Genomic DNA, 23,758 nt, shown 5'->3' with positions numbered 1-23,758 from the left:
GGGCTGAAGAGTGGGGAAGAGATCGGGCTGGCATCACCCTATGCTTTGGGAAGGGATGGAGAGTGTCACAGAAATACTCAGCAGCCCACAGGGTCCCCCTCTGGTACCTCGGAGAAGGAAACACGGGTGTTGAACGGACATGACAAACAAGGGCTTCCAGGCGACCGCCAGATGGTAGGTTCTGGGTAGAGCAAAGGCGCAGATGATCTGAGGCTTGGCCACATCCATGAGCTGTATGGAGCCATTCTTGTAAAAGATCAGCAGCTGGGAAGCAAAGAGATGGTGGCAGGGACTTCTCTGTCACCTCCGTTTGGAGTAAGAGAAGCAGCTTGACGTAACAACTGGCAATAGAGAGAACTGATTTGCTCTGACACCCAGAGCTGCTCGGGGAGCAAAGAAGTGTGTGTGTTTACTTCTCTGGCGGCCGCAGCAGCAACAGGCCCTCCCGCAGGGGTCTGATGCTGGCTGGTGCTTCCCCCTTGCGCCCTGGCTTCTCTTCAAGTTTGCCAGCAACCCCCCACTGCGGAGCTGGCCCTCCACATGGCCTCAGGGCTGCCTCTGCGTACAAACTCCTTCCTCCCGTCCTCGGGGACCCCCGCTCAATCCAACGGACCCCCCACCCCCGGCCTGAGATCCAAGACAGACCTGGGCTCCTTCCTCCCTGTAGACGAGCATGCTAAAAGTACCCCAGTGTCATCCTCTTCCAGCTGCCACACCATTTCCCCTCCCCCACACTCAAACCGCTGGCATCTGTCCTTGTCCTCTCCACCCCCTCCTGTCACCGCCTCCCAAAAGCAGCCGCCCACCCCCACCGACTTCCGCAGGCTGCCAGCGACCCTCTCCTCGCTCAGGCATCCAGGCGTGATGCGTCAGGGCATCTCTGGGCTCCCAGGGCAGCTGCTCCCTGACTCGTCTGTCTTCCCAGCTGAACTGCGCACCCCAGCAGGGCAGCGACTTGCCCCTTCATCCCTGCGTAACCCAGAGCTAGTCTAGTACCTAGCACTTGACAGGCCTTCAACACGTAGTTTTTGAAAGACACATGAACACATTTACTGAAGAGAAGAGAGGGGCTTGAGGAACCTACCATGCCGGGTAAGGCGTGGACCGGGGCCACTGCACAGATGGCCCCATCCAGGGGCTTTATAGGCCTGCAGGAAATCAGACACACAGACATTCATCCTGGAAGAGTTCAGGCTGTGTATCCTCTGCTGGACATACGTCCCAGACACAGTCTTGTATGTAAGCCTCAGGAGATGTGTCAGAGACTGTTCGGAGTAGCAAACATCAGGGACAATCTGATTGTCCACTGGTAGGAGCATGACTCATTGTGCTCTGTTATACAACGGGCTGCAGTGCAGGTGGGAAAATACCCAAGCCTCGTTCCCCAACATGTGCGACTCCCATGAACAAGGTCACAAGGCAAGTTATAGAAGAAACAGCGCTGAGAAACAAGCTAGAGAATACATAGGACACGATTCCGTTTATAAATTCCCCCAAATATGCACAGCTAAATGATAGGTTACTTGGAGATACAGGTGGTTAATTCTTATAGGAAAGCGAAGGAATGAATTTTGGAAAATGATATTATAGATTGAAAAAGAAACTGGCCATAATACTTGGCAGCAGCTCCCATCAGAAGGTGGAGTCAAGGGGCACCTGGGTGGCCCAGTCAGTTGAGCGTCCGACTCTTGATTTCGGCTCAGGTCATGGACTCACGGGTTGTGGGATCGAGCCCTGCTTCGGGCTCCTTGCTCAGCAGGGAGTCTACTTGAAAGAGTCCCTCCACCCCATCCCCTGCTTGTGCATGAACTCTCTCTCTCTCTCTCAATATAAATAAATCTTTTTTAAAAAAATGTCTTTAAAGAAAAAAGGTGGAGTCAATTTTCCCACTGCTTGCCTGCGGGTGTGGCCATGTGACGTGCTCTGTCCAGCATGGCATGAGCAGAGGCCTGGAAAGCGTTTGTGCATTGCAGCGGCCCTGGGGGACTCCTTAGGCTGCCAGGTGATGGAGTCTGAGACAGCCTGCAGGAGTGGCCACAGGAGGAGAAACAAGTGTCCTGGCCAACAGCCACCTATGTGAGTGAGGCCACCTAAGACCATCCAGCCCCTGGCCGAGCTGCCAGCTGCCTGAGGCACACATGAGAGCCTAAGCAAGACCAGTGGAGGAGCTGCCCAGCTGAGCCTAGTGCAAATTGCTGACCTACAGGATCAGGGGGTCCTGGGCTAAACATGACTGTTTTCTTTAGCCATTAAGTCGTGGAGTGGTTTGTTATATACAGCAATAGATAATTACTAAGGCGGTCACCTTTGGGGAGGAGAGAGAAGACTGTGACCAGGGACAAGCCCACAGAGAGCCTTAGCTGAACTGGAGATGATTTATTTTTTTAAGAGATTTCATTTATTTATTAGAGAGAGAGAAAGCACAAGCAGAGGTAGAGAGAGAAGCAGACACCCCGTTGAGCAGGGAGCCTGACATGGGGCTCGATCCCAGGACCCCTGGATCATGACCTAAGCCAAAGGCAGACACTTAACCAACTGAGCCACCCAGGTGCCCTGGAGATGATCTATTTCTTAAGCTTGATGATGGGTACAGGGGAGTTTCCCTCTTTCTCTCTCTCTCTCTCTCTCTCTCGATACACACACACACACACACACACACACATACACCATATATAGCGTATACATAAGGTGTGTAGATCTATGTGTATACATAGATGGTATATAGATAGACCCTAAATACACATACATATTATATAGGTCATTTGTACGCATAAAGTATTTCACAATTTAAAAAAGAAAGAGACCCTTGAGGAAATGGATAAAAGGCTATTTTGGCAGGAATGAAGAAATGATGCTCTTCTTGGTCATGTGGGACATGAGAGGTGTCATTTGTGCCGTCATACACTTTTGCAAGACAAGTTTTACACGGCTACGCACATATAAGACAGTGGGGACCTTGAGAAGCTCAGGGCGGGCGGCGGCTCCAGAGCTGGCGGACTCCCGCGGGGAGGCGGTCAGTTTCCTGTCAGTGAATACGAGTCCCGTCTGGTAGATCGTTTACCCTGCCCTAACTCAAGCCACCCACCTCTCCGCAAGCACACTGATGGCGGGTCCTTGCGTCCCTTCGGCCGTCACCAGGTGGAGAGAAGAATCTGTGCACAGCACCACGCATTTCATGTGGGATTTCAAGGGACTCTCAGGATACATGTTCTGTCCTTCGTGGACTAAGAAGTACTTCAGGAAGTGAACGCTCTGGCAGGAACATCCCTTGGGAAGAGTGACGACCCCAAAGGGGAAACCTGGAGAAATAATCGCACAAGCAGGTCAGAAAAGGTGGAGGATGCAGCAGCCCTGGGCGCAGGGGCTGTGACCAGCAGGTGTATGTGGGACGTGAAGGCAAGACCCAGCAATGAGAGCCCTCTGAGGGTGGAACCAGAAACCCCAATGTCCAGTGGGAGAGAAGAGCCCCCCTTCTGAGTATGGAGAGGCGTGGGGGACGGGGAGGACCAGGCCTGTGGAGGGGGCACGGAAGGAAGGAAGCTACACCCAGCCAGGTCCTGAACCACAGCTGACCATGGCAGGTCAAGGTGCATCAGGGGGGCGAGGGGTGTGTGTGTGTGTGTGTGTGTGTGTGTGGCCAAGCAATATCCAGAATGTATCAATATCCCAAGAAATGAAAGCAAGCTATTGGGCAAGCGAATGTGAAATTAGGATCATTCTTCTGCCGTTGATGTATCTTTAGCCATTGTAAGAACGCTGTGGGTGCAGTAACTCAAGTTCAAGAGGGCCTGTAGCCATGTTTATCTTCCCACCATGTGGGCGGAGTGCCCGCTATGGGAAACCACCATGGAATTCTGCAGATGGAAGTAGGCCAAGTGAGGAAGGCACTGTCCCTGGCTCTCCCCGATGCGCTGGCCGGGAGGGCTGCCAGGAAGACGGCCCACCTCTACTCTCACATGAAACACGTATCCAATTATAAAATGACAAACCAGTGATTCAGTCATCACTTCTAAAAACGTTTAGTAAGAGGGAGACACTCCTGGGGTGCCTGGGTGGCTCAGTTGGTTAGGCGTTCGACTCTTGGTTTGGGCTCAAGTCATGATCTCTTGGGTGGTGGGATAGAGCTGTGTGTTGGCCTCCGTGCTCGGTGAGGAGTCTGTTTGAGGCTCTCGCTCTCCATCTCCCTCTGCCCCTCCCCCCCCTCTCTCAAATAAATGAATAAATAAAGGGATACATTTCCTTCGATCCTGATCAATTTAGAGCAACTAGACACCACTGATTTTCTGCACCTGCAGAGCCAGGCGAAGGACCCTGGGACCCCAGGACTCTAGCAAGGTGCCACCCACCCAGAATAGCTGCTGGTCTTGCCCTGGCCACCTTAGAGGTCTCTTAGCTTCCACACCAGTGAGGTTCCTGCTGACCAGGGTGGGGGTACAATAGCAGGAAGGAAGACTAGCTTATTTTGAGAGCTTGGGAGGTAGGAGGAGGCGGGCTGAAGCTGCCATGATCCCACATCCTGGGCTGGAAGACACTTCCTCACCGGAGTGTGATAACGAGGTAATGGACAGATTTCCTGGCCCTGGTCCGGTGTCGGGTATGGAGCAACAGCTCCATAAATACACAGGGAATGGGAATTGTCAGCACATATGAAGTTCGATAAATGTCCTGTGAATGAATGACTGAGGGGACAGCAGGACCAGCTCCCCAACTTGGCTTAAGAACACAGAGTAATGAAACAGAAGGCCCAGAGCCTACAGGAATTCCAGAGCTCCCGGAGTCTCGGTCCCCAGACGCCCCCCCCCCCAGGTGTTAGGCAGAGGTGGGGGCTCACCTTCGGCCAGGTCCCACAGTGTGAGCACGCCATCCTCGCAGGCCAGCACGAGGTAGGCACAGGTGCAGCTGAGCTGGGAGACCGCAATGGGAGCGGCGCAGGGCCACACGGCCTCCGGGTCTAGTGGGGAGGACACCAGGAGCTAGGCTGCTTCCTAGCCCCCCACCCACCCGTCACCTCCACCTGCACAGCCCGAGACCCAGACTAGCACGCCTGTCTAGAACAAGGGCAGGAACCGCTGTCTGGGCTCACTCTCTCGCCTCTCAGCAACACTGTCTCCTCCCGCAGGATAAAAGAAGGGGTCATAGCACTATTTCACAGCAGCTAACACCGGATGAGTGCTTACAAGGTGCTGAGCACTGTGCAAAGCACTTGACATGCCTCCTTCCATTAATTCTCACAAGGGTCCCATGAGGCAAGTCCTGTTAGTATCCCTATTTCACAGATGAGGAAACTGAGGCAGAGATGTGAGCGACCTGCCCAAGGTCCCAGCCAGTCAGTACAGAGGTTGAGATTGGAAGCCACGCTGCCTGGGAGAGGGCTGGAAGGAGAGAGTCTTCCTTTGTCCATTTTTACATTTTACGACTATACGTGTAAAGTATAATTCTGAATTACAACGTAAGCATACAGCTGGAAGAATTACCACAACGTGAACTTGCTTACGTAACTGCTTCCATGAGTCTGTATAAACCAACCACCAGATTTCCAGAGCGCCTTCAATTTCAAAGAGCGGTCATGTCCAGAGACCCTCTGGATTTTGCTATGTACGACAAGCACGAGCAGTGGGCAGGGATGGTGTCGTGAATTAGCTCTGTGTTTCAGATGAGAAAATGGGACTGGGGCGCTCGGTGACTGGCCTGACAGCACACGGCTTGTAGACCGTTGGGCTGGGGCTGATCCGGCCTCTGGCACCAGGCCTCTGTTTACCTGAGCTGCCAAAGGAGCCCTGTGGGCCTGACTGGGCTTTGTCCCTATTGACCTGTTCTCTTTAAGAAACGTGACCCTTCAGAGACAGCGTCTTGCGGTCACTGACACCCCCAGCCACTGAGCCACCTGCTTCTGCCTGCACACTCTGCTCCCCTAAAGTGACGTGTCAGTCACATGCCGTCAACTAAGCTGGAGAAGGCCATGCTCTGAGAGCCCCGAGCTTAGGCAACTCCCATCTCAAAGTACCGACTTTATCCTTCAGAGTTCGGTGAAGCGAATAGAGGAAGAAGTTGTGACTTCCAGTCCAGTGTATGCCAAGGACACAGGCTACCCCTGGGAAAGAAGAGAGAGGGGCATCACATCAGGAATGTGGGTACCCTCTGGTTTGTATGGAAGCTGTTTGCCCAAGAGGAAGTCGGTTTGCAATCAACAGTGGTCTGTTCTAACGGACAGCATTCAACAGAAGGATGCGTCTCCTGGGAGGAGGGGGGCACCCCCGGGAGGGCTGTTCCTAGGGCCAGGTCGCCTTCCCCAGTGGGGAGGACGGTCACACTGCCCCTCAGCTGCTTTCACATCTTCTAGATCATTCATGTCCTCTTGGCTGTCGGTGTTTTAAATAACCTTTTCTACAAATTGAATTCATGTCCACAAGCAGCCCGGCGGGCTGTGTGCTCACACCCTCGTCTGTGGCAGGTCACTCCCTGAAGACAGTGCCCGCCTCCGTCATCAGGGGATCTGGGTGCCACCGTCCAACCAGAAACCGTTAAGCTCCAGCTGTGCAGCTGGCAACCCACCTTCCGCCTCACTGCCTCCCACCAGGCCGGGTTTGCTGGGCATTCCCTCTAGTGGCTCCCTGCTTCGTGTTCGTTTACCTGAGGGGCTCTTGACTTCCGCTGGCATCGCAATTATGCTGCTAGGAAGGAGGAAATGGAAGGTGGCCGTGCTGGGGAATAAAGAGACACCAGTCAGAGCCCTGGCAGACCCCTTGGCCAGGAGAGATGCTGGCAGAGCGCTGGTACTAAAACCAGGCATGGGTGGTTAGGATGGACCTTCCCCAGGGGTACTGGGCCGGGAAGTCAATCACGTTCTATGTGCTGGTCCCGGTGGCTACAGACCTTGGAAGTTGGGGAGGGCAGGGCAGGCTGAGCTGTGGGAGTCACTCCCAGGCTGGGAACAGCACCCAGCTCCAAGCAGAACTTTCTCTGTCCTCAGGGGGAAGATCCCTTAGTGACCAGACTTGGCTCTCTTATGCTGGGGGCAATCCAACCAGGGGGTGCTGATAAATTTGCTCTTCTTAGAAAAAAAAAAAAAGCAAACTAATTTCCTGCTTTATAGAGTTTGCTTTTACAAGACTTCTTGTGGTATAAACACTCCCACTACAGACATTGTCGGCAGTTTAACAACGAGCCTGCAAGCCTCCTGACTACCCTGTTAGGCAGCGTGCCCCCAAACCTCACTGGGTCCCAGTTCAGGTCTCCAGTAGTTGCTATGAGGGCACAAGCCTGGGAGTCTGTCCTGAAGTGAGAAAATTCGAGATGCTCTTGACAGCAAGATGAGAGGCTTCCCGCATGAAGCAAGAACATTCCTGAGGTCCAGCATAGCTGTGAGGACAGCTAGCTCCTAAAACCAGTTCCACCAAGTTCAAAGACTTGGGCTCAGTTTTTACCATCACAGCAGGGGGTTCATGAGCCCTCCCTGCTGCCCGTGGTTACAAAGGAAGGTATTTCAGTAATTATACATTAACATATGACAGTTAGAAAGACTGGATGGAAATGGAGGAAACCTGAACAGTGTGACTTTTATTTCTGTCTTCAGGATCTTCTGTGTTGTCGACATAATCAGGAAAAAAAATTTTTAAGAGATACTGTGCATAAAATTGTAAAATGAACTCTACTTATCTGCATACATGTCTATCCCCTCTTTGAAATCCATGCGATCAGCCTCTGTTCTAACTGTATTTGAACAATCTCCACACATCTTTTCAAAAGATCTGCTGAAATTTTCAGAAAAATGCCCCAAACCAGGAGGAGCTCTTAGACCTCGGATGAATTCAAGGGCTTGGGTTGAGTCCTGCGTGTGCCCCCATGGCTCCCGGGGAGCAGGGTGCTCCTGCGACCTCCGTCCCGCTCACCTGAGTGGCTCCTCCTCCCACTCCCCGTCCAGGTACTTCTTGTACAAGGCGTGGAAGATGGCCGCCTGCTGCTCCCACTGACTGTCCTTGATGAAGTGGTTCTGCCCCGAGCCCAGCCCGTAGTAGTCCTCTACTTTTGCAAAGACTTCCAGGGGGCTTTTAAATGTGGTACCTAGGTTGAAAAGATTCCAGAATTGGTCAAACCATGGTACTTCCCCCTTCCTGATTTTCCCTCCTTCCTCCGAGCTTCCCAGTTTCCTATGGAATTCCTCATCCTCAGAAATCCATCTGGGAGCCCAGGGTTCGGCCTTCTCCCTGCATCTTTCCTACCCTGGCTGCTCAGGGAGAACAGGCGAAGGGCAGCTGCCCTCCCTCCTCCTGCTCCTACAGCCCCATGCCACCATCACTTCCTGTTTCTGGATTACCGGATCCAGAGAGGAGGCCAAGGAAATGCTCACGAGGTCACTAGAGGCCTCAGACCACCGCTGTCTCCCTAGCTCAGCAAGGCCCCAAACCTGCCAGTTATGGTCACTACTGAGCCGCTGCTGCAGGCCCACATAAGCAGACAGTCCTGTCCCCTACCTGTGTTTACATCTATCCAACTACCTTCTTTCAAAAATCTCCTTTCTGCCAATCACTTCTTACCACTCCGCTTTCCCTGAACTCTTTCATTTCCTTCTTTTTCAGCTGTTCCTAAATCCACAGTAAAACTGGGTGATTGATTTTCTGGGTGCCCACCCCAGCTTTTGGAACTCTGCTGTCTTCGGAGGGTGCCCAGGAGGCCCCACAGTGCCCCAGGTCCCCTTCCCCAGAGGCAACCATTGTCCCTGGTTTCTTGCATTCGTTGCCACAAAGAGACCCTTTGGTATAAACAAATGATAATATGTGATACATTTAGTCCCCGAAGTGTGGTCCCAGATCAGCAGGGATCTGGCAGGCTCAACCAGATCTTACTAGAAATGCAGATTCTTACTAGAAACTGCTGGCGGGGGAGGGCAGCAGTTTGGGTTCTACCAAGTTCTCCAGGTGAGTCTGAGCCAGCTAACGTTTGAGAATTGCTCTCAGACACTAGCACTCTTGCATTTTTCAGTCACAGTAGCTTGGAGATCTCTTCATAGGACTATAGACCTTCCTCATCGTTGCTTGTTTTCATTCACTGAAACTTCTTATTGTGAAATATCACACATTCAACAAAGTATAAAAAAATATATATCTTAATAAATTGTTACAAGGCAAACGTCTGTCTCTACTCAGGTCTGGAGACAGGACATCGTCCGCTCCCTAGAAGCTCCGCAAAGGCCTGTCTCCAGTCACAACCTCCTGGGAAGAGCGGCAGCCACTCTCTTGGCTTCTACGTAAGTACCGAGTCGCGTTTATTTTACTTCTGTCTAAATGTGCGTCTAAACCCGGTAGCTTTGTTTGGCCTGATTTTGAACTCTACACACAAATGGAATTATATACAGTGTTAACTCTGTGTCTGCTCTCTGGCTTAATACTGTTGGTGAGATCTGGCCATTTTGTTGTGGAGAGCTGTAGTTTGTTCCTTTTTATCGACAGTATTCCATCGAGTGAATATATGAGAGTTTCTTTATCTGTTCTATCGTTGATGGACATTCCAGTTGTTCCGTGTTGGGGGCTGTTGAAAATCATGTCACTGTTACCATTCTTGTACACGTCCGTAAATGCCTGGAGCACATTTACTTGTAAACCTATCAGGTGTATACCTAGAAGAAGGGGGACCACTTTGCCCCAGTTTGCTGAGGAGTTCCCTAGTGTTAGCACTGAAAGCCCCACATCCCAGGAAACCCCTCAGTCCCAGGCAAGCTGGAATGGTCGGTCACATTGCCTAAGAGTGTAAGCGCTGGGTCCCAGGGTGTAAATTATCATCGACATCACTCGATCATACCACACTGTTTTCCAAAGTGATTGCACCGATTTTCACTTGTACAGTGTGTGAGAGTGTATGGTTATTCTGCGTCCTTACCAACCTGGTACCGTCAGCCTCTTTCCATTGTTGCCATCCCGGTGGGTATGGAGTGGTACCCCATTGTGGTTTTAATTTGCATTTCCCTGATAAGTAACGTTGAGTACATATGTTCATATGTTTATTGGCCATTTGAATAATCTCTTGCCTGTTTTATACTAGATTATCTCTTTCCTTTAATAAGTTGTAGGAATTCTTTATATACTCTTGATATGGACCATTCACAAGTCTTATGTGTTTTGCAAATATCTTCTCCCACTATGTGGCTTGCTCTTTCATGCTTTTAATGAGGTCTTAGGGTGACTAGAAGTCCTTAACTTCAGGAGCCACATTTATCAAATTTTTCTTTCATTTTAAGTGCTTTTTGTGTTTATTTTGTGTGTTTTGTTTAAAAAGTCTTTCCCTACCCAGAAGTCATACAGATTACTGTCTTATATTAATTTTTAAAAGCTTTATTGTTGGGGCAGCTAAGGGCTCAGTCGGTGAAGCGTCTGCCTTTGGCTCAGGTCATGATCTCGGGGTCCTGGGATCAAGCCCCACATCGGGCTCCCTGATCGGTGGGGAATCTGCTTCTCCCTCTCCCTCCGCCCCTCCCTCCACTCATGCTTGCTCGCTCACTCTCTCTCTCTCAAATAAAAAATTTAAAAAAATTTTAAAAGCTTTATTGTTTTCTCTTCCTATTTACTTCTATGGTTCATCTGGAATTTATTTTTGTGTATGGCGTGAGGCAGGAGCCAAGTCTCACTTTTGTTTCCATATGGACAAGCAGCACAATTGATTGGAATGACCATCCTTTCTCCACTGTTCTGCTTCAGGTATCAAGTATCAAGTGCCACTAATGCCTGGGTCTGTTCTGGCCTCTGTGATATTTCATTCATCTATTTTTCTATCTTCTCTTAATCACTGTAGCTTTATAATAAATCTTGATGGAGCAAATCATATCACCATGTTCTTTTATGAGAGTGAATTGGATATTCTCGGCCTTTCGAATTTCCTGCTTTGTTTTTAGTGGTTGCAAAGTATTGTTTTGGATGGGTGTACCAGATTTTATTTAACTAGTCTTTTGCCTCTATAAATACTGCTGCAGTGAACATTCTTATATCTTCGATGTCATGTGCAGGTATTGAAAGTATATACTCTATCCTCTGCCTATAACGGACTTTTCCGCTCCTCATGACCTACTCCCGCTTATCCTTCAAAACCTTCCCAAATGTCCCGTCCTTTGATAAAGCCTTTGCCTGCTCTGTGGGCAGAGTTAGTCACTCTTTCCTCTATGTTTTCATGGTCCTAGATGTTCCCCATTGCTGCACTTATCATATCCTACAATGCTGGCTTCCTCTTCCTCTTCCTTGGTAGAACTGCAGCTTTTAGAGCACAAGAAGATGTGTCTTACTAATCTGTATGCTTGGTGCATTCTTGGCACTCAGCAAATACTAATGAATGAACTAGCAAAGGAATATAGAAATGAATAAACTCCAGCCAGATGTCTGTCTTTCCTGATGTCCCAATTCTGTTAGTCAGTTGTATCCTTATAATATCTATATTTTTTGTCTTTAGATCCCAGAGCTTATGACTTAAAATTTTTTTTCCTTTAGGAACTATATTTATAATTTAGATACTGCTAATAAATAGAAAAGATGGGAAATGTGGAGAAAGGCAAAGCAAGAAAAAACAGTAATGGCAGGAGGAAAGACGGCATATTTGAACGATACTAACCTGTAACTGGTTTGGGTGGTTTGATCTTCATTACGTGAACCGGAAGACTCAGCTTAATGTCAACTCTAAAACACACGTTCATATCCTACGGTAAGGAAAAGGCACAGCTAATACACCAACAAAGGAGATATAACAGAATCATTAAAAACACATCCAAAAGAAGACAGAAAAAGAGGGGAAAGAAAGAAAAGCAGGTTGGGCAAATAGAAAGTAAGTAGCAGAGTGATAGTTTTGAATCCAAACAATCACGTTAAATATAAATGGCCTAACTACCCCAATTAAGAGGTAATTGTATAAAAATTGTATAAGAAGGTAGGACAAAGCCACATGCTGTCAAAAAGAAATTCATTTTAAATACAAAGACCCCCAATACATTAAAAGTATAGGAAAAGAGACATCTTGTAAAACTAATCAAAAGAAAGCTGGGGTGACTATATTAATATCTGACATAATAGATTTCAGAGCAAAGAATATTACCAGGGATCAAAGAGTCACTGAATAATGATAAAATGTCAATTCATCAAGGAGAAATAACATTCCAAATGTGTATGCACCTAATAACAGAGCTTCAAAATACACGAAGCAAAGACTCATAAAAGTGAAAGCAGAAATAGATACATCTGTAATCTTAGAGATTTGAACACTCTTCTCCCAAGAACTGATAGAATAAACAGAAAATCAGTAAGAATATAGTAAAGATACAGAAGGAAATCAGTAAAGATATAGGAGACTTAAATAACTTGACCAACAATAGCTGAATACACATTCTTTTCAAATGCATGTAGAACACTTACCAAGATGAACCATATTTTGGGCACAAAACAAATCTTAATAAATTTTAAAGGTTTCAAATTCTATGAAGCATGTTCTCTGATCACAACGGAATTAAATTAGAAATCACAAAAATAAAGATATCTGGAACATCTCCAGTATTTAGACCCTAAATAATATGCTTCTAAATAATTCACTGGTCAAAAAAATAAATCAAAAAGCAAGTTAGGAAGTAATCTGAAGTATTTTTAAAAATAACATCAAAATTTAAAGGAAGCAGCTAAAACAGTGCTTAGCTATAAGTTTATAGCACTAAATGCCTATATCAGAAAAGAAGATCTCAAATCAATGACCTAGCTTTCTACCTTAGCAAACTAGAAGACACAGAAAAACTTAAACTTGAAGTAAGCAGATGAACGAAAATATTAAAAATCAAATTGGAAACTGATGAGATAGAAAACATAAAAAAAAGAGACAAAGAAATGAAACCAAAAGCTGGCTCTTTGACGACATTAATAAAATTGACAGACCTCTAGGCAAGCTGATTAAGAAAAAAGAGAAAACACAAATTACCGATATCAGAAATGGGGGCACCTGGGTGGCTAAGTCAGTTGAGTGTCCGACTCTTGATTTTGGCTCAGGTCATGATCTCAGGGTTGTGAGGTAGAAACCCCATGGGACTCTGCAATCAATGAGGCTGCTTGGGATTGTCTCTCCCTCTCTCTCTGTCCCTTCCCCCAGCTCTCTCTGTCTAATCAATCAATCAATCCAACAAACCAATATCTGAAATGAAAATGACATCAAAACAGATTTTACAGGGGTGCTTGCGTGGCTCAGTCTGGATTCGGCTCAGGTCACGATCTTGGAGTCATGGGATCAAGCCCCACCTCAGTGTCTGGGTTCAGCATGGAGTTGGCTTGAGTTTCTTTCCCTCTGTCCCTCCCCTTGCTCGTTCCCCCTCCCTCTTTCTCTAAAATAAATAAGGAAGGAAGAAAGTCAACCTTTTTAAAAAAACAGATCTTACAGATAACGAAAGGATAACAAGGGATTACGAAACACTTTAAGCCAATACATTTGATAACATATAATATGGACAAATTCCTTAAAAGACACAAAATACAAAAGTTTGCTTAAGAAGAAAGGGATAACCCTTTGTCACTCAAGACATTGAATTTGTAGTTCCACAAAGAAAACTCCACAGTTAGATGGCTTTACTGGTTAATTCTATCAAACATTTTAGCAAGAAATAATACCAATTCTACACAAACTCTTCCAGGAAATAGAATAGGAATACTCCGACTTATTATACGAGGCCAGCATCACCCCGAAACCACAACCAAAGATGTTATAAGAAAATAAAACTGGGGCGCCTGGCTGGATCAGTCAGTGGAATGTGTGACTTTTGATCTCGGGTTTGAGTTCAAGCCCCACATTGGGTTTAGAGATTACTTAAAAATAAAATCTTAAAAAGAAAAGAAAACTAAACATATCCTTCATGAACATAGATGTAAGATTTATTAAGAAAATATTGGCAAGTTAAAATTGGTGAGTTGCATCTATGAACAGTTTCTTTAAAAAATAAAAAGAAGGCACATATAAGTAACATTAAGAACAAGAAAAGGGACTAATTTAAGAGACAGGTTTTTATTTTGATACCGTAGGGGAAAGGTATTTACACATATCTATAGCTATATATCTACACTAATAAATGAATTGTGATTGAAATAGGCTCAATTTTTTTAAAATTTGAAATTGAAAAGATAATATAGGACTTAGTTAGACCTAGAGGGTAAAAAAAGAAATATCCAGCTTTCTTTACAACTAACACTAACACTAATACCAAATGCTGATAAGAAAACCACAAGAGGAAAAAACCTCTACAAGCCAATCTCATGTTTGGAACATAGGTACTATTCATGAACACACACCTACTAGTTTGCTTTGCTAATATCTTATTTAGGACAGTGCAATTAAATGAATTATTACCAAGTACGGATTACCCAGGAATGAAAGGAAGAATGTTTCAACATTAGAAAATCTATCAATGCAATCTACTACATTAAAGGAGATTAGGGGCGCCTGGGTGGCACAGCGGTTAAGCGTCTGCCTTCGGCTCAGGGCGTGATCCCGGCGTTCTGGGATCGAGCCCCACATCAGGCTCCTCCGCTATGAGCCTGCTTCTTCCTCTTCCACTCCCCCTGCTTGTGTTCCCTCTCTCACTGGCTGTCTCTATCTCTGTCAAATAAATAAAATCTTTAAAAAAAAAAAATAAAGGAGATTAAAGGAGAAAACTCCTCTCAAAAGATGAGGAGAAAGTATTTGATGAAGGTCAGTATCTATTCCTAAAAACAACAACAACAAACTCTTAACAAACAAAGGCTAGAGGGGCACATGCTTAACTTAATAAAGGATATTTATGTCAAACACCTGCAGTAAGCTTCACGCACAACGGTGAAACACTTGGAGTGTCCCAGTTAGGTCCTGGATAGTGTACTATCACCACGACTAGTCAACATTTTACTAGAGATCCTAGAAAATAGAACAAGGTGAGAACAATAAATAAATAGGAAGAATAAATACTTGAAAAAGGAGAAGTTGTCATTGCTTACTATTATGATTGCCTACGATTGTCTAGCTAGAAAATCCAACAGTATCAGCTGACAAACCATTAGAACTTCAATAAAGAGGCCAAGAGTCCTGAGACTCAGGTAAAGGAAGTACGGAATTTAAGGAGGTACTCACTCTTCGGTGCCCACCCTATGCTTGCATGACCCTGACAGTATCTACTTTTTGCTGACCTCACCCAAATACAGATCGACACAAAAATCAATAGCTTCCCTATGCACTAGTGTAGTGGACATTGGTCATCTTTTTGGTTATCCAGCCCTAAATACCCTTTCTTCTTTGAGAGGGCTCCCCTACTGTGTGAGTCTGGGAGAATCTGTCTCCCTCTAAGGAAATGAAGGAGCCAGATTCTTCTTCCTCTCCCTTGGAGGTCAGGGTGTTGACACATGACCTATGCTCAACCAGCTGTGTGTCCCTGCCTAGGACTGTGACTCTTAAGGAAGTGACACAGAGATCTAGAAACAGTAGAGAAATTATTCACAGTGGAGGTGGCCATGTCGAGAGCCTAGTGACAGAGCCATCATGGAAAGCCCAGCATCAGTTTTGGTGGCTGTGTCTCTCGGGGGTGGTGATGTTCAGAAGCGGTGGGAGTGCAGTCCTGGCTACAGTGTTTTCACGGCCTACCCTCCCTTGGTTCCTTCCAATTTTCTGAAACCTGATATCCTTCCAATTTCTTCGCTGCAGCTAAGGACCTGATGAATACTGCTACAGTCATGATGGACTAGCAATAACTAGCTGGAAAATACAGATGGTAGTGTGAACATTTAACATTTAACACCTCTCCTTCCTGAAATCCCATTAAAATGACAGAAAGGTGCTTTTTCAAAAAGGAATAAACTCATAAGAAATAAGAGAATAAAAGGAGACAAAAGCAAGAAAATTTTGAAGTTGGAAAGCAGGTAGCTAAATGATTTAGCAGACGCAAGAAAGTCCGATCTGAACCAGTAGGGGAGAAAGCCTGGGAGTCATCTGCTTTATACCACGAACACCCTAAGACTCAAGAAATTGGCAGCTCCAGGTGTCTCGAGTGGAAGTGCCAGTGGGACCAGCAACAGGATTGGTTGAAAATCTCTTTAAGAAGCACATAAACTCTTAGACTCCCTAACTCCACACAGCCAACAGAATGAAGTTAAAGTTGACATACTGAATGTTGAAGTTCCCCACCCCCACCCCCGACCCCCAAGGTGTCTTCCCCACAAGCCTCTGCAACTCAGGTGAGAGCTGCAGTCAGAGAGGCACCCAGCACCCCCTTAGAGCAGGGGCCCCGCCCACATCCTTCCCTGGGAGCTACACCCAGAGTGTAGGCACCATGCACCATCGCTTTTGGCTGTGTCTCTGAGCATCTGTACTTCATGTCAATTTATTTTATACATACATTAGCAAGATATGTCCTAAGTTATCAGAAAAGCCTAAGAGAGGTTATTTTGGGAGTCTGGGAACACTCAAAAATTTTTCCATATAAATTAATGGGAATTTCTTCTTCACTTTACACCATTTTGGCAAAGGAAGGGTTTCATAGGAATGTTCTCCCTTCAGATAGCAGGAGAAACCTGTACTCTCCAAGACACTAACATGAGTGTTTCCCAACACTGAAGCCCAGTTGGGGCACTCTTTAGCAAAACCACAGTCACCAAGCCCCAACCATGCCCAAAGGCTGGCTTCCTGTCAGTTTCCCCGTGACTCCTACTCTTATGAGTAGAGAGCCAAGTACCACCAGACATGGGAGGAGAGCATCTCTTCAAAAAGACAGAGACCAAAACAAATAGACAGAAAAAAGCAACTTGGGGAAAACAGACCATACATGGAGAAGAAACACCAACAATGATCATAAATGTTCTTAGGGAAGGCATAGTATTTACCAAATAAACAATCAGAGAACAAAGGGAGGCTCTTGTAAATGAAAATATGCAAAAATGAAAAACTCAGTGAGAGAGTGAAGAGACTGAGCCAATGAGCTCTCCCCAAAGGTAAACAACAGCAAAAGTATGGAAAACAGAGCAGAGCATATACAGGTGGCACTGATGAGATTAGAACCCTGGCAATTTTGCTCCAAAGTTCATTAAGGTCCTGGTGTAGGCAGAGGAATATTGTAATGGGACAGGATAAAGAGCATAGAAGTATATATAGGAATAATAAAAGGTCACATTTCAAAACAAATGGGAAAAGATGAATTACTCAAAGATATTTGTGTGATGATTGGCTATTTGAAAAAAACAGATAAAAGTTGACCCTTTCCTCAGTCCATTCACAAAAGACGCTCCCCTATGAATTAGAGTGAAATGTCAAAACAAAACTTTGAAATTATTAGAAGAAACCACAGGAGAACTTATTTATAACCTTGAGGTAGGGAAAGCCTTCTTCAGTGAAATGAGTATTTAAAAAAAAAAAGGATAGAAAATTCTGACTATATTCAAACTTAAAATGTCTTTTTGGGGTGGTGCCTGGGTGGCTCAGTTGGTTAAGCATGTACCTTTGGCTTGGGTCATGATCCCAGGGTCCTGGGGACTCCCTGTTCAATGGGGGGGCCTGCTTCTCCTTCTCCCTCTGCTGCTCCCCGTGCTTATGCTCTCTATCTCTCTGTTAAATAAATAAAATCTTTAAAAAAAAAAAGTCTCCCCCCCCTTTCTTTTAGAGAGAGAGTGCGTGCATACATACACAGTGGGGGAGGGGGGAGAAAGAGCCCTAAGTGGGGCTTGATCTCACAACCCTGAGATCATGACCTGAGCCAAAATCGAATTGGACGCCTGACTGACTGAGCTACCCAGGTGCCCCAAACCTAAAACTTCTTTAGAACAGAAAAGCACATAAACAAAGGAAAAAGGGAAACAACAAATTGGAGCAAATATATAACAAGCAAATGATACAGGCAGGCAATTCAAAGAAAACATCAGTGGCCAATAAAAAATATGGAGATCAATGAAAATTACACGAGATGCCATTTTGTTCCATCAGTTTGCAAAAAAAAAAAAAAAAGATAATATCAAGGTCAGAGAGGCTGTGGAGAAATTGATTAAATCGTCATGCCACTTTGCGGGGGGCAACTTAGCAGTACCTATGTTAACACTAAAAACGCACGTCCCTGAATGCTCAGAAGCACCCAGGTAGACAACGAATTTACAAAGATTTTCACTGTGTTATGTTAAAGCCACAAATTGGGGATATCCTCAGTATCAGCAATAGACTCATACCCCAAATAAACTGTGGTATATTCATAATACGGAACCGAATACAAGAGGTCGAAAGAACAAGGTGGGTTTATTTGACACTGAAAAATTTTGCCAAAAAGTGGATGAGTTAAAAAAAAAAAAAGCAAGGTTGTAAGAAAATATAAATAGTAAAGGAAATTCTCATAAAACAAAACAAAAATAGAAAAAAATCCCATAGAAAAGACATTCCCATAAAACAAAACTATACTTTTTAAGATAAATTGACGTGAGAATCTAAATACATACTGAAGATCGAGAAAACACATCAAGCTAATCATGGTGAGGGCCTGTGGAGACAGCTGCTCTCGCTGAACTACCTGGCTTTTCCCAGAGCGATATGTTCACATATTGTTTGTACAATTTGAAACATAACGTAATTTATTTATTCCTTTTTTAGATCTTAGCTGGTTTTTTTTTTTTTAAGATTTTGTTTATTTGAAAGATAGAATGAGCATGAGAGAGACAGCGCACGCAAACAGGGGCAGACAGAGAGGGAGAAGCAGGCTCCCTGCTGAGCAAGGAGCCCAATGCAGGGAAGGATCCTAGGACCTTGGGATCATGACCTGAGCCAAAGGCAGATGTTAACTGACTGAGCCACTCAGGCGCCCCGTAACATAACGTAATTCAAAAGGGGGAGAAAGGGAGGGCTCTTGAGAGACTTCCACGTGGAGGCGACCTCTACTCTACTGGCAAGCCTGAGTCCTCCCAAGAGCGGAGGCTCTGGAAAGCATGCCTCGAAGGGAGAGCCAGGAAGCTCCAGGGAAGCCACTAAGTTATCCCAACACGAAGATGAAACCCCTCAGGACACTCGGCTTGGTGCATTGGGCTGTTACTTTGGCAGGGGCAAATTGGGTCTCATGGAGCCTGAGTATATATAATGTAGGGGCCTCTGCAAAAAGGAGAACACAAAATTCTGAACACAAAATGCCCATGGCCATCCCAATACCACTCAAAATGGAGTGAATGGTGACAGGGGAAGTGTGAGTGAAAAGAAGACAATGGTATTAAGTGGCTGTGGTTAAAATGTTACTTTTGCCAATTTACAAAACTATGGACATGGGAACACATTGTTAGGGCCCCTTGCAAGGCTTCGGAATGGGCCATACAAGCGAGGGGCCCTGAAATTTCATCTCCCTTATCTTCATGGAAACCCCTGTCTGGACAAACGACCTGGGTCAATTATCCTCAAGGATAGGGGGCCATCTTTAGTGGATATGAGGCACGAGATTAAGGCACAGAGAATCTGAAAATTGCGCCCTAGTGGAATATTTTACTAGTATACTTGGTATTTAAAGTACATTTCAAGTCAAAATAGAAACCCGTGGCACACAACCTAAATCTCCCTGGAGATTTTCTTTAAAGTTCTTTACCTTTAAAGTTCCTTACCATTTCTAAATTCTCTGAAGTCACGGGTTCGAGAGTATTCTGAGGAGAAAAGTGAGAAATTAATTCGCAATAGGCTCGATGTATGTGCCCCCTCCCTTTAATCTCTTTCTCCCTGTCACTGTCGTCAGTAGTGAACTCATCCTGTCAGAGGACTGACATTTGCGTGATTGCCCGGCCTGCAGGATTTTAACACAGGATCCCTACCGTCCAGGATCTTAGAATGTAGGAGAGGAAAATGGAAATAGCAATAGGAAGAAATATGAATGAAAAGAGGTAAGGAGATCAGTTAGGAGCTCATTCCAAAAATCTAAGTCGAAGCAAATATTTCTGATCAGCAAAATATACTGGCGACGTTGACAATTTTATTTAGGCAACTCTACATGTAACTCATAGTCACCAGGACGACCCCTGTGACTGGTGTAAGTTGGTTGCTTCTCAGTGTATGGAAACTGAGTGAATTACGGTGAGAAACACCCCCATTCCAAGGTGGTTTTCCCAGCTGGATAATACAGGAAGCCCTCAAATAATCCGTTAGGTACTAAGTATGATGCTGTGGTGTTGGTTCATAAGAAGCAGGAGGAATGTTCTTACCAATCCAGAAATTTATCATCTAGTTAATTTAAAAAAACCTTTCATGCACACAGGAATAACTAAAAATCAAGGTAGTGTATGGGAGGTGCCAAAAAAGAGGTATAAGAAATAAATTCTGTAAGAGTTTCGAGGAGGAAGATCTCTGGGCTGGTGACTCTTCCAGTGATCAGGACTATACCCCGCTTTGAAGACACTCACTGGGGAGAAATGGCCCTTGTTCGAAGCCACTCAGTGATCTCAGCAGTGAACGGGAGTCCGCCTCCCTCTCCTGCATTAATAATTTCCCAGTCGCTTAGCACCTGATACGGTGCATTTTAAAGGCACACCCAATTAATAATTGTTGTTGGCTAAAAAATAGTAAGTGGATAGATAAGCAAATTGAGTTTCAAAAGACAATTTACTGAGGAGCTATATTTTAAAGACACAGCACAAGGCGCAGGGATCCCATGCAACTAAACTGAAATGGGGGCGCCTGGCTGGCTCAGTGGGTGGAGTGCGTGACTCCTGATCTCCGGGTGGTGGTTCGAGCCCTATGTTGGGCACAGAGACTACTTTTTAAAAAATGTAAGAATAAGAAAATAAACTGAAATGGTAGAGCTCCTACTGTCTAAGAATAATATGAAGAATATATGTATTCCTGTATATTGAGAACAGCCTGTTTATACCATAATCTGGGAAATTCAGTGAGGCATGGAAGGATTATTTCAGCCCAGATGGGGAAAAAAATTACCACTGAGACAGGAATCAGGATAAAAGAGCATTCGTTCTCCCAGAGAAATGCCTGGAAGTGGTCTTGGTGAAGGGGCAACTCAGACGAGAGAGAGAGTGAGGCTCCCACTATTGAGGACCTCTCTACTTTTTAATATCTTATTTTTAACCAAAACAAATCGATTTTGGAGTCATGGGCCAGTGTGCCTCCTGTCTTCTCTTTCAGCCTCCATAAGGCGCCATTTGTCCTGAATTCCAAGGCGGATTCAGGCTAGATGTGGGTCAAGGGTAGGGAGAAACATATCCATGGGAAACAGGGATGTTTCCTACCACTTGTGGCTGTCTGACTTTTTTCTTCGGATTTACAGCTGGTTGGGGGTGCTCCACTTCCTTGAGCCAAGACTCCTTGGGCAATTTATACACATCCAGCCAAATGTCTCCGGCTCCTGCATTGGGAAACCAAGGAGCCATTGAGCAACTGTGAGCAGGCGACAAGGTTCCCGTGAGGAACGGCCTGTCTTCTCAGAACTCCCAGCACAGGGACCAGCAGGCACCCTCGGAACAGAGACTTGGGCAACCCCAAGGAGACGTGGTCCTGCAGCGGGTCGCTGCCAGTCCTCACCCCCGCAGAGCTGGCGGGCCCCCCACTCAGGCCACCGCCCTGTGAAGGAAACCGGGCTCCTCACCCTCACAGCACTGATATTACAGTTTTTAACCAAGCTGTCTGCTCTGCCCGGTCCCCATGTTTTCTAGGTTCCAAGTGGTAAATTCTACCGACGTTTTGTCATACAGCTTTTCCAGGGGAAGAAGGCGGGGTTACACTGACTCCATAACTGAGAGGGGGATGGCTGAGGGCTGGAACTGGGAGAGATCCCTCAAGAGCATTCTTCTGACTGGTGTTTCTGGAAATGACAACCCACAGAAGTGGTTGTGGGGCTTTAACTTGTCACAGAAACACGCTCAGCTTCTATACTTAATACCTGTCAACCTAGGAAGGGTTGCTTCCCCTTGGTGTGGGGCTCTGGCTAAGTGTTTTCTTTAACAAGTAATCATCTGGACACCTGGACCTCAGGCCTCTGGCCTCCAGTCCTGGGAGAGAATAAATATCTTTTGTTTTAAGCCACCCGGCTTGTGGTACTTTGTTGGGGCCTAGGAAACATGACAGAGTATAAAAGCTTCCTTTGAAGCATAAATACAATGCATAAAGCATTGTAACGTATATGCTTTCCTCAAGCACTTAACATTCGAGGGGCCTGTGGCAAGAATATAGAGGCCTATATACCATTTGTCTAAATATTTAAAAGTTAAAAATCAAGCTAACAGCCACTTGAATAAAAGATGTTCCATCACCACAGTAATAATTACAGCAGGTAAAATCCAAGGATGAATGATAGAATTGGTGGGCTATACTTTTAGGGGAAGTGGGATATATGCATAGTCTCAAAGTATCTATCCCAAAATATTTATCAATTACTATGGTGCTTTCAACATATGCCCCCAAATTCTTTGATCCTCCTACCTCCAAGAAGAGATGCTTAAGTCCTCTGCCCTTGAGTGTGGCCTGGACATAGTGATTTGCTTCTAACACAGCGTGGGAAGGGAAAAGCAATATCTTAACAGTAGAGGAACCTGGCAGACGACAGTTAACTAGGGGTTGTTGCTAGCACAGACCCCCTGATATACAATGACAAGAGCACGTCACCTCTGTGGCATCTCCCCCAAATCCTTAACCCTGGTTGAATCATGAGAAACACAGCAGGCAAATTCAAATTGGGGGACATTGTACAAAATATCTAACTGGTATTCTTCAAAAGTGTCAAGGCCATGAAAAACAAAGAAAGACCGAGAAATTGTCACAGATCGGAGTAGACTAAGAAGACATGATGACTAATAGGATTGAGCCTTGGAACAAAAATATTAGTGGAAAAACAGGCAAAATCTGGAAAAAAAAAAACCCACCACCCTTAGTTAATAGTATTATACCAATGTCATTGCTTAACTCTGACAAATGTACTGTGGTCATATTACACGTCGGTATTGGAAAAGCTGGGCGAAGGGTCCAGGGGAAGCCTGTACCTATCTTTACAACTCTCCTGTAAATAATTTCTAAATAAAAGTTTGAAAAAGGGTGGTTATCTGGAAGAGACTACAAATCGGAACCTTCTTATCGGCCTTCGGTTACTCTTGCCTTGTAGGAGGAAGGCTGCGAAGTCCCCTCCTTGAGAGATCTCCATCTTTATACAGGTGGTCTGCTTACTGGCATCATCCTGAAAAGAAGAGAGGGGCTGATGGGGTAAAGCTCAGCCTGATGACGGAGAGGAATGTGTTTTGGGGTGTTTTGTGGGTCACACCAGGGAACACAAATCCTCTTGGTGCTTGAGACATGAAAAGCTGCCTCAAACTGCCTCATACTTCCTATTTATGTATAGCCGTTGGACAAGATCGTATGTAAAGAAGTGGAATTTCGATTTCATGCCTAAAGGTTTTGGACATATTTCCTGGTTTCTTAAATACTCCTGAAGCTTGTGGTGATTGCATACTATCTGTTCTCCGGGTCATCTCTGCAAACTCTAGAGACCTACGTCAGCACTCAGTTATTCAAAATGAGTCGAACTAAAGTTCTATATGACACGAAAACTCTGGTCAGGTGCCTTCATCTGTTCGGGCTGCTATAACAAGATACCACAGACTGGAGGGCTCGTAAACAATTAACCTTTATCTCTCACAGTCCTGGAGGCTGGAACGCCAAGATTTCCAGATTTCAAGAATCTGGCAGATTCAACGTCTGGTGAGAGCCCATGTGCTGGTTCATAGACTTCCTGCCTGCCACGTCCTCGGGGTGCCCTCCCATGGTGGAAGGGTTGAGGGAGCTCTCTTGGGCC

At 45.7% G+C, this 23,758-nt stretch overlaps 1 protein-coding gene across 1 annotated transcript in view; it reads right to left on the bottom strand.

Moving 5' to 3' along the window:
* Positions 1–23,758, bottom strand: part of WDR93 (WD repeat domain 93) — a 45,071-nt gene that overhangs the window by 8,574 nt on the left and 12,739 nt on the right. Inside the window, exons 5-15 of the mRNA XM_008687779.2 lie at positions 23,065–23,143; positions 21,207–21,322; positions 19,578–19,616; positions 11,590–11,674; positions 7,890–8,061; positions 6,631–6,701; positions 6,005–6,091; positions 4,832–4,951; positions 3,086–3,299; positions 1,085–1,148; positions 108–264 (exon numbers count right to left, since the gene is read on the bottom strand). Of these exons, the coding sequence (XP_008686001.1) occupies positions 108–264; positions 1,085–1,148; positions 3,086–3,299; positions 4,832–4,951; positions 6,005–6,091; positions 6,631–6,701; positions 7,890–8,061; positions 11,590–11,674; positions 19,578–19,616; positions 21,207–21,322; positions 23,065–23,143 (1,204 nt within the window). The remainder of the gene's footprint in view (positions 1–107; positions 265–1,084; positions 1,149–3,085; positions 3,300–4,831; positions 4,952–6,004; positions 6,092–6,630; positions 6,702–7,889; positions 8,062–11,589; positions 11,675–19,577; positions 19,617–21,206; positions 21,323–23,064; positions 23,144–23,758) is intronic.

This window comes from Ursus maritimus, unplaced genomic scaffold, assembly GCF_017311325.1.
Source record: "Ursus maritimus isolate PB19 unplaced genomic scaffold, ASM1731132v1 scaffold_27, whole genome shotgun sequence".
NCBI lineage: Eukaryota > Metazoa > Chordata > Mammalia > Carnivora > Ursidae > Ursus > Ursus maritimus.
Note: the sequence above shows the minus strand (reverse complement) of the source record. Positions and strands in the feature narration are given on the sequence as shown.